The sequence below is a fragment of the Lupinus angustifolius genome, chromosome LG05 (assembly GCF_001865875.1).
Source record: "Lupinus angustifolius cultivar Tanjil chromosome LG05, LupAngTanjil_v1.0, whole genome shotgun sequence".
NCBI lineage: Eukaryota > Viridiplantae > Streptophyta > Magnoliopsida > Fabales > Fabaceae > Lupinus > Lupinus angustifolius.
The window spans coordinates 9,863,100-9,875,908 of NC_032013.1; the positions used below are offsets into that span (position 1 = coordinate 9,863,100).

Consider the following 12,809-nt stretch of genomic DNA (forward strand, 5'->3'; position numbering starts at 1 on the left):
ATGTTTGAAGTAATCAAAGCTAGTTCTTGAAATAGAGTATTGTGGCCCAAAGTAATCAATGAGTATAAAACCTACCATAATACACAATCCCCTTGTTGTTTCATTCTCAATTGTCAATAATACTTGTCCATGACTTTATATAAACAACATCATTTGAACATAGTTATGAAATTAAATCATAGAATATTAACAACTACGACACAAGGTATTTGGAGGTATTATGATTGGCATGATGATTGCCAAATTCTTACGAGTTTAGGCGATCAAATTGAGTCAAATCGCATACAAACTCAGACCCAGATGAACTCTGTTGAACTTTGTTAAACTCATTTAAGCTCTATCTCACTCAAATTACATTACCCACACACCAAAATGACATTGTTTCACTAGCAAAGACCCAAAATGACAATGACTCATAACTAATCATCAAAACCCCTCAACAATTATGAAATAGGCTCTCCATAAAGTCAATATCTCAAAACCTTTTGTAGAAATATGATGTCAGCTGTTAGTAAATTTTATAGAAATCAAACCAATTATGGCAATCTTCAACTAGCGAAAGGATTATTCTCTGAGCATAGTAAGAGGACAGTAATAAAAAGAGGACAAAGAAAGGGATGAAGAAAAAATGATTCAGTTGAGCATGAATTCCTAATTGTCAATTGTGAAATGCAAGTTGGTGGTTGCCCAAGAATCATACACAATTATTGACCTGAATTAAAATGAATCATTTGCAATTTGATCAACTTGGGAAAAACTGGTGTAGAATGTTCACCAATAGTGCAGCTTCATATGGGCTTTGGCCAGCTTTCCAAACCATGAAATTTGGAGGAAAGTAGTTTTCTTCACTCCAACGTTTTAGTGAAGTTAAGGAAAATGGTCCTTGTACAGTTCCTTGTGGATCTCTATAATACCACATCAAGGACTGCAACACCTCAGCCGGAACCTGCATTGTTGTCTTCGGTTCTTCATCTTCGTCGTATTCTTCATATTCATCATCATCATCATCGCTCAACTCTATAACCTCCGGCTGAGATGGCTTTACTGGCTTGTCCTGTAATCCTTGAGAGATCTCCGCTTCATTTGATTCAGCTGCATCAGACAGATCAACGTTCAAGTCTATTTGTTGCTTTGGCTTCTGTTGAAAAGGCAGAACAGACGATTGTTGCGCTGCCAAAACATAGGAGGAAGAACATCGATTAATGGTATATGGGCCGGATTACATGTGTATATTGACATCTATTAAGAAATACGTTATTCTGAAATTACACGAGACATATACAGGCCAAAATGATGGAATATTGGAATCAGTACATTTCATTATCTTAAAGTTCATAGCAACTTTGATTGCACCAGAGTAAAAAGAAGAATAATTACTTCCAGAATTAGAGATACTTAAATCCCTCTAACGAATAATGATTATAAAGAACTTTGTATGGTTTATAAAGCATTTTCTCAAAGAAAAAGACTGAAACATAGTATCAAGTAAAAAAAGTGTTAGATAATAATAGTGTTCGGGACATGGTAACTACAATGTCAAATATAGCATTCCTTGTAATTATATCAAATAAATAAGCAGAAATAGTTATATATGATCAGGTTATCTTTACAAGCACATTAGCACAGACCCGTTTATTTTGCTGTTTAATCAAAAGAAGGAACCAGATGTAACCCAGAGGCTTATATTGAAGGGTAGTGTTGATGGGAAAGGAGAATATGTAGGATGGTGTTAGAAATGGGGAAGATACATCAGAGACAGAAGTATGAAACGACTTCAGAAATATAATCTGAGAAATGAAAGTAGTTCTATATGCCAATATGAAATCAATAAATTCAACTTGGAATACTACGCTATTTATAGACCCGGACCCCTGTAATGGTTGACTAAACCCTTTAGTAGTTATTAATCTTCCCCATCATATAGACTACTTTTGAGTACACTGACCCATAATTACAAGATTAGACTTTTCTAGACTTCTTTAACTTATGAAATACAAAAATAACTTCATCTAACATCACCCCAACAGCTAGCATAAGGGGAGAGCCATTGTAAAGGGTTATTTGGGCATATATCCATCTGACTAGGGAGACTTTTCTGGACTTAACTTATCAAATGTATTAGAATAGCTAAGGGCTAAGCCTAGCTCCACCCTAAAAGCTAGCTTAAGAAAACAGGGTCGCCAAAGTCATTATAAAGGATTCTTTGCCATATAACCCAACTAATGTGGGACACAAAACACCATCCTAACATATTTGACTGAACGTTTGGAAGGTGAAGTTGCAGGACTGAACATTTGCTTGTCACCCAATATGAGAATATGTTCCAATACCATATTAGAATATAAAGGGTGACCTCCACTCCAAAAACTAACTTAAGGGGAAGGGTTACCCAAGTCATTATAAAACTAGCTTATCCATCTGATGTGTGACATAACAAAATACATATAACAATTACTCGAGTTGATTAAAGCATCTAATACTCCAGAACAATAATTATCTTTTGGCATTACAACCATTATTAAGGACACAAAACACATTTGTCAAATCAGTGTCAATTGTTCAAAAGGAGTCCTAAATTGTAAGGTCAGTCTTTTTAGAAGGTATTGAAGGATTTAGATGAGGTAGAACATTTTAAATTACATTAAGTGTATATAACACTACTAATTTACTAACCGAACCATGTCTTTTTTATTCCTTAACAAGTACAAGTTTTTTAATTTGTCTTAATAGAGAGAAATCCAACCCCACCTAGTGGGATTAAGATTTGGTTGTTGTTGTTGTCTTAATAGAGAGAAATTACAATCCTGATACTACAACCACATATAAATTACTCGTAATGTAATTAAAGCAACTAAATCATCCTACTTATATAGTCTCACCCATTTTCTAAATAGAGAAAAATATCACCGTCAAACTCCTTTCATTTGGACAGTGATACTAAAAGGGTTAAAACCATTGAGTCACAGTTTTGTTTCTTGATATGTTTATCTGACTTAAAATACCTAGTTACATTTGGAATTAGACAGTTTAAAATTTCAGTAAAAATGGGCATCCCACAGAACTTGGAAGCATTTCCTTTTGGTCAAGTCCAGAGGCTGTGGTGGGTCGGGAGGGTAGCATGATCTCTACGCTATGCTGTGGCAACTTTGGGTGGAGCTTAATAGCCATATTTTGCCATGCAAGTTGTTTTCATGGCTTACCTTTGGTGTTTTTGAGGTAAAATAAATAAATGCAGTACATCTTCCCATCAAAAAAACATACTGCATTATTACCATGAAGTGCATTCACAGATAAAAGAAGGCCTATAACCAAGAGAGAATCATGTAAGAAGATTAAAATTTATAACAAACCTGCAGCAGTGTCACCAGAAATGACATTTAACAGGGTGCCCTTCATTTCCATAGTGAAAGGAGGAACTCCTGATGCTCCACGGAGACTGAGAGTCGATTTTGGGGAATTGTTTTCCTCTTTTACAAGAGCAGCAATATCAAGTTTTGTAGCCTTCCATAGAAAACTATCTGTAACTGCTTTTGGAACCTCGCTTACTAAAGATGCTTGCTTACTAGTAGTCTTCCGTGACTCCTGCAAATTGTTTTCTACTCTTTTATTTGGAACATCGGGTGTCGGAGGTTCTAAATTTAGACCTTCTGGAACATTAGGTTTTGTAGCCTTCCATAGAAAAACATCTGCAACTGCTTTTGGAACCTCAGTCACTAGAGATGCTTGCTTACTAGTAGTCTTCCATAACTCTCGCAAATTGTTTTCTACTCTTCTTTCCGGAACATCAGGTGTCAGAGATTCTGATTCTAGATCTTTTGGAACATCAGGTTTTGGAGCCTTCCATAGAAAAACATCTGCAACTGCTTTTGGAACCTCAGTCACTAAAGATGCTCGCTTACTAGTAGTCTTCCATAACTCTTGCAAATTGTTTTCTACTCTTTTATCCGGAACATCAGGTGTCAGAGATTCTGATTCTGGATCTTTTGGAACATCAGGTTTTGGAGCCTTCCATAGAAAAACATCTGCAACTGCTTTTGGAATCTCGGTCACTAAAGATGCTCGCTTACTAGTAGTCTTCCATAACTCCTGCAAATTGTTTTCTACTCTTTTATCCGGAACATTAGGTGTCGGAGATTCTAATTCTAGATCTTCTTGAACATCAGGTTTTGTAGCCTTCCAAAGAAAAACATTTTCTGCAACTGCTTTTGGAACCTCAGTTATTAAAGATGCTCGCTTACTAGTAGTCTTCCATAACTCCTGCAAATTGTTTTCTACTCTTTTATCCGGAACATCAGGTGTCGGAGATTCTAATTCTAGATCTTCTGGAACATCACGTTCTGTAGCCTTCCATAGAAAAACATCTGCAACTGCTTTTGGAACCTCAGTCACTAAAGATGCTTGCTTACGAGGAGACTTCCGTAACTCTCGTAAATTGTTTTCTACTGTTTTATCTGGAACATAAGGTATTGGAGATTCTAATTGCTCATCTTCTGGAACATCAGGTGTTGGAGATTCTAATTCTAGATCTTCTGCAACAGCTTGAGGAATTTCATGCAATAACCTTTCCTGTTCAACAGGACTCTGAAGCTTCTCCCTTTTCTGAAGGTACTCGTACAGTGTACTTCCCATTGGTTAAGGAATATGTGTTTTATTGAAAATATATTTACAGAAATTGACTAAAAGATCTCTTCACAAAGCAAAATATTCATCACTATAATCGACAACTTTCTCACCATAAACAGCCAATGTTTTATTTTTATGACTGGTAGTACAATCAATTCTATATGGAGCATATATTAGAGAAGAAACTTAGTTGTATAATAAGTGTAGTATAATGCATTACGAGAATCAGCAGCATATTCTACTACATTTTGCCATCTTCTAACATAAAAGATGATAGGGAGATTTTACTACAAAACAGAAAATATATTATCCAACAAATACCAGAAAAGGATATTCTCTACGCCAACCCTTTTCATTTGCTCGATCAATAAGATTTTGTAACATGGTGAGTTCTCTTGCTAGCCACTACAACAGAATTAACACATAATAAGAAAGGAGAAAAAAGTTAGGTAAAAAATCAAGCCGGAGTATCAAAAAAGAAAACACAAGGTCTTATTTGAAACAAGCATGTACAGCACATTATAGTTTTGATAACACACAGAGGAAGCAGGTCAAGTATACACATTGAAATTATGAATACATAAGTGTTGATGTTTAACACACACAAACATCAATAAGTACATGAAATACATCAAAGGTAGAGCTAGTGTGTATAAAAACTAAATAGTATTTAAGATGTGTCAAATGCTTAAAATTCAAGAGTTATTTAGTCCTACGAGTATTGTTTAGAGGTGCCAGATTGTGACACATAATGACAGCTCCTATAATGAAGTGTCAGTTTTTGTAACTGACTAATGGAAAAATAGCATGGGAACAGTATCAGTGCTGATCTAAATTGCAGTGTCAATGCGACAACCAGCTAGGAATACTAATGTACTATTGTAGAATATATAGTTTAGGAATTATAGGAAATCTCATTTATTAGCTCCAGATGGGATAAGTTTCCACACATTATTTCAGTACAGTATCTACTTATGGGGAAAAAAATACAAGATAGAAATCCATTCAGACAAATTTCATGGTATTAGAGCCAAACGTTCAGCTGAGATGATTATTGGAGAGGTGGAGGCCGTTGGTGGATCCATGCATGGGGTCCCATGTATTGAAAGCCGTTGGGCAGCATGTTCTGTTTTAGATGATGGACAATGGTTGTACAAGTATGAATAAAAACGTGTGTGGTCTGATTGCCATGTGGGTTGGGCTCTTGGTGATTTGTATTGGAAGTCACTAGGGAGCATGTTCCATTGGGTCTTAGGTGCATTCAGAACACTTTGTGGATGCTGTTTAAAGTCCATTTACAGCCTAAAAACTGGTAAAGATGTCCAAGTCAGATTCAAAGGGTAGTTTCTTATAGCAACATAAATACACACAGGACCTGATCTCTTTGGCTGGTTTTCGATCTGCTGATCTTGTTGACTCTCATTTAGAAGCCAATATGTAATACCAGTGTGACGAGAGTGAACCTCTTCCCAACCCTTTGTTGTATCGTCAGTCAGTTGGGAGTCCTAATTATTTGACCATGACATGTCCTGACATATCTTTTGTGGTACAGTATGTCAGCCAATTTATGCACATACCCCAACAACCCCATTTGGCTGTTGTTTGTTGCGTTATCTGCTACCTGATGGGTACTTCTCACCATGGATTATTTTTCTTGGTTATAGTGATGCGTATTGGGCTGGCTGCACAGATACTCAGTGCTCAATTACAGGTTGGTGCATGCTTCTTGACCCTGCCCTCATTTCTTGGGAAAATAAAAAGAAAGACACAGTATCTAAATCTTCCATTGAGTGTAAAAATCAGGCCATGTCTACTGCCTGTTTTGAAATTATTTGGCTTTGTGGTTTGTTAGCTGAGCTTGGATTCCATCAGTCCGACCCTACTCGTTTGGTTCACAATGCTAGTGGTATTCAGATTGCTACCAATCTGGTTTTCCATGAGCACGCCAAACATATTGAGGTCGACTATCACTATCCACAAAACTTTTGACAATCATGTTATTTCCCTTTCACATGTCACCTCTGAGCTTCAACTTGCAGATGTCTTTACCAAGGCAATACCTCGCCCATGTCATCAATTTCTCATAAGCAAACTGAAGCTCTTTGACCAGCCACATTAATTTGAGGAGGGATGTTAGCAGTGACAATTATACCTAGTAGCCTTATTTTATTAGGGTCTTCCCTGCTGTGTAGTGCAACAACTAGCTAGCATAACCTATTATAGTATATAGAATATACAGCTTAGGAATTATAGGAAATCTACATTTATTGCCTATACATGGGAAAAGTTTCACGAGATTATTTCTTTACATTATCTATTTATGAGAAACAATACAAGATAGAAAATCGTTCAGACAATTTGACACATCACTGAAATGAAACATGAATGAAGCAATTGAAACACAAGGTTCCATAACAGTTCAGTACATACATGCTTAGTCATATCTTCATGCAATGCTCTTGCCGTCTGCTCTATATCAACCTACCGTGTAGAAAAAGAAAAAAAAATTACTGTCATGAAATTCAGATTCATTAAAGCACCAGACATCATATTTTAGGCAAACATAAAAGAATAAACTGTGCTCATAGTTCTAGTGCTGCAGGAATTTTTTATTTACGAATAACTCAAAGTAATAGAAAGAACTTACAATCATAGGCTTCTTGATCAAGCCATCTTTTACTCTTTGATGCAAATCCTTACACTCCTCCTGAAACCATGTTATAGATCCAAAAACCCCAAATTCAAAGGATTCAGGCACATTTGTAATGCAGAAAGTTCACGATAATGTTAAATCTCGTTGAAAAGATGGTATTAAGCCAATAAACATATTCAAAAAATACCTGGAGACAATTCGAAAATTTTATTAGCTTGTTATTAGAGATCATAGAAATGATTTCTCAAAGTAGAGCATGGGGTAGGGAATTTTTTGTATGGCATTTGTTTTGTATAAGAATTTCAAAATCATTTTGTTCTATGCTTTACTTTTCAGATTTCCTAATTATTTTTAAGCATCGCCTTTTCCTGTATGACTTAACATGGGTTTTGTAAAGTAGGAGAGCAAGAAGCGCATCCCTTAGTAACCAAAATTTAGGGCAAGCTATACTATTTTTAGTTTGAAATCTACAGGAATACCTAATTTTTTCTCCTTATATCATACTCTTGTCCCACCCCTTCCTTTAGTTATTTGAAAATTTATTCCTACATTTTTTGATATGTTTATTCCTGCATTAATTGGAACTAGAATACAACCTTGAGGAAATTGACCTTATCTCTTTACTTCCCCAAAACTGGCGTGAAAAAGATATTTGAAAGTTGAAAGCTGCATCAGTTTCTATATTAATGATAACTAGATTAAAAAAATATCTAATTCTCAAATTAATATAGTCAGAAGACAACAAAAAGTTATACGATGACTCATTGCGCTTTTTACTACTTCTTTTCATTTTCTGTTAGGAGTTGGTACACCACTACGATTAGTCTGAAAAAGCACATCCAAATGAGCTCTGGATGTAAGCATACAAAAAAGGTAATACCAATGCAATTCAGCAGTCAAAAACACCAAATAAACCATCAACTTTCAGCCGATGTGTGATTATTTAAAACTCTCAATGAATAATTAATCCAACTTTAATTTGTAATGAATTGATAAATAAAATAATTACACACGGATAACTTAACACTATGGCTTAGGACCAGACAAGACAAACTTTTTGGAACATGAAATGAAAGTATGGGGAGGGGTATCCCACTCGATGTTCAGGACATGGCATCAGCCTATGATGGTACTAACAAATGACACACCAATGAAGGATCACCATCATGAATCAAATCTAAACCATTGAGTTGATGCAATTCCATCCTACCAGTTGGGCAAAATGTCATTGGCATAATGCACAACTTTAACAAAATAAAGTTCAAAACTTGTAAGATAAAACAACTGTACCTCAGTGAAGTTATCATCTGAAAGCATCTTAATGCTTACGTCTTTAAAGAAACCAGAAATTTCCAGGAGAATTCCACCAATTATTCCAGCTCCCTTATTTACACCTACGAGACAGCCCAGAAAGAACTGTACATTAGCTAGTTAGAAGAAATAAATCTCATCATCTAACTTTTCTATATCTGTCATACTCAACTGTCAATTGGCATACTAAATTCAAAAATAATTAGTACATGAATAAGCAACGCTAATAGAAATAATTCCATGGAGGATCCCATAGAATATTAATTGTATACTGAATTGTTTATTACTTATTCATAATTTCCAGAGGTATGACAGTTTTTCTCATTTTTATTGCCTTTCTCAGTCAATTGTTCAGGGAACTACGTTTCGTTTAAGTGAGTCATACCCACATGAGGCTAATGGATTATATTGTTTTCTTCATGGCCATTCGTTGTGAACTTGTGAAAGGTCCAAATCGTTCAATTGGGACTAATCACGCCTAGCATGCAATAATTGCCAATGACATCAAACAAGAGTACATATGCACATTTTGGTTTGCTTCATTTATGTGAACCCCACACAAAATGTGACCTTTACTAATAATGAAGTCAAAACAAAGAACATCAACACATTTCAGTCTGCTTCATTTAACGCGAATCCTAACTGGGATGTGACCGTTACTAATCATGGTAAAAGAAAACTAATAAGCACATTGAGCTTTACTTCATGTACATGAATCCCACCCAACAAGAGGTTATTGGGTTATATTGTTTTGTTCATTGCCGTTCACTGAGAATAGTCCAAATCACTCAATTGGGCCTAATTAGAGTACTATAATACTTGTCAGGTCATCAAATGCAAATGATGCAAAAAAGAGTACATATACTATTTACATTTGGGTTTGGCCTTTTGTTGGTCGCTTCTACTTCTAACAAGCACACATGTGAAATTGAAATAGTTAACGAGGATGCCTTTAACAGCAACATGTGCATTCAAAAGTCATGATAAAAAAACATTGATTAGAATGCAATGACATATTCAACCTGCAGGTTACAGCAGCCAAATTACCTTTGACCTGCAGAAGCTGGTGCGAGTTTTTCTGAAGGTAGTCATTGGGGTCACACTTGATTCTTATGAAGCCTCCAACTACTTTAGTCTCAAATGTTTCAAGGTCCTTTAGAAGTTCCTCAACTAAACTCTTCCTTAGATAAACAAGCTTGATATTGAAAGGAATAATAGCTGCAAAACAGCTCCTCGGTTTTTCCTTAGCCAGTTTCTTTGGCTGACTCTTCCTCTCTGAATTTGTCGATTTCGGAGTTTGACATGTCCCCAAGGTGTCATCCTCCTCCTCCTCATCATCCGAGTTAAAGAAAATATCATCATCAGATTTGTCACGGTTCTCAGCAAAATGTGGCTCGAGCAAGTCGCTAATTTTCAACCGGCCAATGCTCTTCCTTCCAAACAGCAAATGGAGCCTCTGGTCACACATAATCCTCTTCTTTTTTGTAGCATGAATAAGGTTATTCTGTTTAACATACTCGTTTACGATAGTAGTGACTTCACTTTGAGTCATCTCATTGCTAGTATCTCTACCAATGGATTGGAGAAACCGAATAAGCGACGTCGAACCCCAACCATCAAACTCCTTTTTCTGTTTTTTGTATTTCCTCTTCTTTTTAATAGGGTTCTGAACCTTCCCATTAATTGTCTCTACCCAAAAAGAATCAGCACTAGCTTTATCATCCATCTACAAAAATTTCAATCTTCTCTGCTGATATTGATTCCTAATTCTGCTACCTATCAAATTTCTATGTTGTCATGCTTTATGTTTATCAATTTTTCAACCTACGAAAAAGCAAATCAGTAAAAGATACATAATTTTGAAGCATAAAAATAAGAGTAAATCCCTATTTTGACCACTCATAATTTTTGCCTCTACCAATTTGCCCACTGAAAAGTTCAAAAATTCAACATGGTCCAAAAATATCGAATATGGGTCAAATTAGTTTTCTATCGTTTTGTATTGATTCGTATTTGTATTTATGATCGAATTGGTACACATGAAAATTTATAATGATCAAAATAGGTATTTTCTCCAAAAATAAAATTGACATTTTTTTATTAAAGAAAACACCTGCATTTTCATTTGTTATTGGGATTGAAACCTAGTGAACGCATAAAAACGAAGCACAAAATAAAATCACATTCAGAAGAAAAAAGTGAAAATGGAAAAATCGAAGAGAGAAAAATATACCTTGAGAGCGTTGACCAAAGAGAAGAAGGTGAAGGTTCTAGAAGAATCAGAGATAGTTGGTGAGTGTTTAGGAGTAGTGTGAGTATCTGAGTCAGAGAGCACAACAGAGAGAGTGAAGAATAAGCATTGCGTTCGTAACTCAATACAATGGGAAAGAGAAGAAGAAACCCCAATTTGAACAAAAATTAATTTGCATTAGTTAGGTGCAAATGAGATTATTTATTAATTTTTGGTTTAATTTCTTTCTTCATATCACAAAATTTATTATTTATTAGTTAGGTGCAAAATATTGTGTAACTTCGTTTTACCCTTCATATTATTTAATTTTTACAAGAAAATCATATAATCATAAATAAACATCATCAATACATTAATTAATTATATCTTTCATATTAAATTGAACATTACCATAAATACATAAAAATTATAACAAATACATTATAATTCTAAAAATAAAATATATAAAAATTGAATATGTAATACCATATAATATTGACCGGTAGGCACGAAGTGCCTGTACACACTAGTCGATAATAAAAATAAAAGGTGGTATAAGGAAATAGTATAATATTTATGCGTATAATACACCCTATGTTATTTACTTATTTATCGGTGTTAATTTGATTTGTATTACAGAAATAATAATGATTAAATATAAATAGTGAATGATAGAAAAAAAATTTTCATAGGAAAATTGGTAGATAAAGTTTTCATTCCAACCAAAAGCCCCGCCCAACAAGGTAATAACTGAAAAAAAAAATTAGTGAAAATAATTTCACCTCTCAATTTAAATTGTAAATATAAATTAGTTTTTTTGATAAAAAATATAGATTAGTTTGGTACATAAGAGTATTAAATTGATTATAAAATTATTATAACTAATATTAATTATGAATGGCAAAAATATGATTTGTGGGTATCCATAAAAATATTCGCAAGAAGTACCCGCAATAATAGCTTATGAGTGAAAATTGAATTTATTGTACTCGTCTCGTGGGTACTCACATATTTATAAACTTATTTTTTAGTTGAATTTTTATATATATCATACTTACTATTATTATTTTAAGATTATATATTATCTAATTCTTATTATTTCACAATAAATTGAAGTCATTTATTTATAATCATTAATTTATCATAAAAATATATTAGTATTCATATAACAATTATTTTTATATATTATTGTTACAAAATAGATAAATATATAATAAAAATTAAAAATTCGTTGAATATTACCCATGTTTGCTTGACCCATTTGTCATCTCTAGTATTAATATGACTGGCATGTTAAAAACAAAACGTGTAATTTTTATATAAAATTTAAATAAGTAAATATCTTAATCAACTTTTCATTTTTTATTTAAATGAATTAAATGTATATATAAAAATATATCTAATGAAACTATATATTGTTTATTACTATAATTTTAATTATTAAATAAAATAAATTTGTTTAAATCTTAAAATAAGTAAGAATCACTCATATACCAAATTTAGTAGAATATATTTGGATATAAATCAATGCATTTTTATATAAAAATAACTATATTCTAATTGATTTTAATATAACTAGTTTTTGAGTTGTAATATTTTATTAAAACATTTATAGTATATTTTTTGTCAATATTTATTTTTGCAATAAAACAGTCTTTATTCATTACAAACAACATTTACTCTAACAAATATGCATGCACATGTTATTTTCCTTAAAACATATGATTTATGTTTGCTCTAATTGTGAGTTTTGTATAGCAGAAATGAGTATGGATCATCTTTATTACTTGAAATATCAATATTAAGTTAGAATTATCACACATGACAATTCAATTTTTAATGGGCAAGATTTTAAAATATAAAAATATATTTATAAATAAATTAATTCAAGAAAATTACAAAAATCAAATCCTCTATTCTTCTTCAACAACAACCACTCTATTCCATTATTAGACTAGGAGAGAGAGAAAACATATAGAGAAAATTGGCTAT

At 33.4% G+C, this 12,809-nt stretch overlaps 1 protein-coding gene across 2 annotated transcripts; it reads right to left on the reverse strand.

Annotated features, from left to right (window-relative positions):
• Nucleotides 616-11,027, reverse strand: LOC109347693 (uncharacterized protein At5g08430-like). Of its 2 annotated transcripts, none has more exons than XM_019587698.1 (8): nt 10,821-11,027; nt 9,635-10,313; nt 8,567-8,670; nt 7,271-7,330; nt 7,054-7,104; nt 4,958-5,028; nt 3,351-4,618; nt 616-1,170 (listed from the first exon to the last, which is right to left on the reverse strand). In XM_019587698.1, exons 2-8 carry the CDS (start codon nt 10,311-10,313, stop codon nt 743-745), a joined length of 2,661 nt encoding a protein of 886 aa, XP_019443243.1. In that variant the 5' UTR covers nt 10,821-11,027; the 3' UTR covers nt 616-742. The 2 variants fall into 2 exon arrangements, with proteins under 2 accessions (XP_019443243.1, XP_019443242.1); XM_019587697.1 differs by having other exon boundaries at nt 9,635-10,411; nt 10,821-10,985.

Coding starts and splice junctions, on each gene's coding strand:
- LOC109347693 (XM_019587698.1), bottom strand. CDS start 10,313: ATGGATGATAAAGCTAGTGCTGATTCTTTTTGGGTAGAGACAATTAAT. Junction 7,331..8,566: donor CAGATGATAACTTCACTGAG/GTACAGTTGTTT, acceptor ACATGGTTTCAG/GAGGAGTGTAAGGATTTGCA. Junction 7,105..7,270: donor TGATCAAGAAGCCTATGATT/GTAAGTTCTTTC, acceptor TCTACACGGTAG/GTTGATATAGAGCAGACGGC.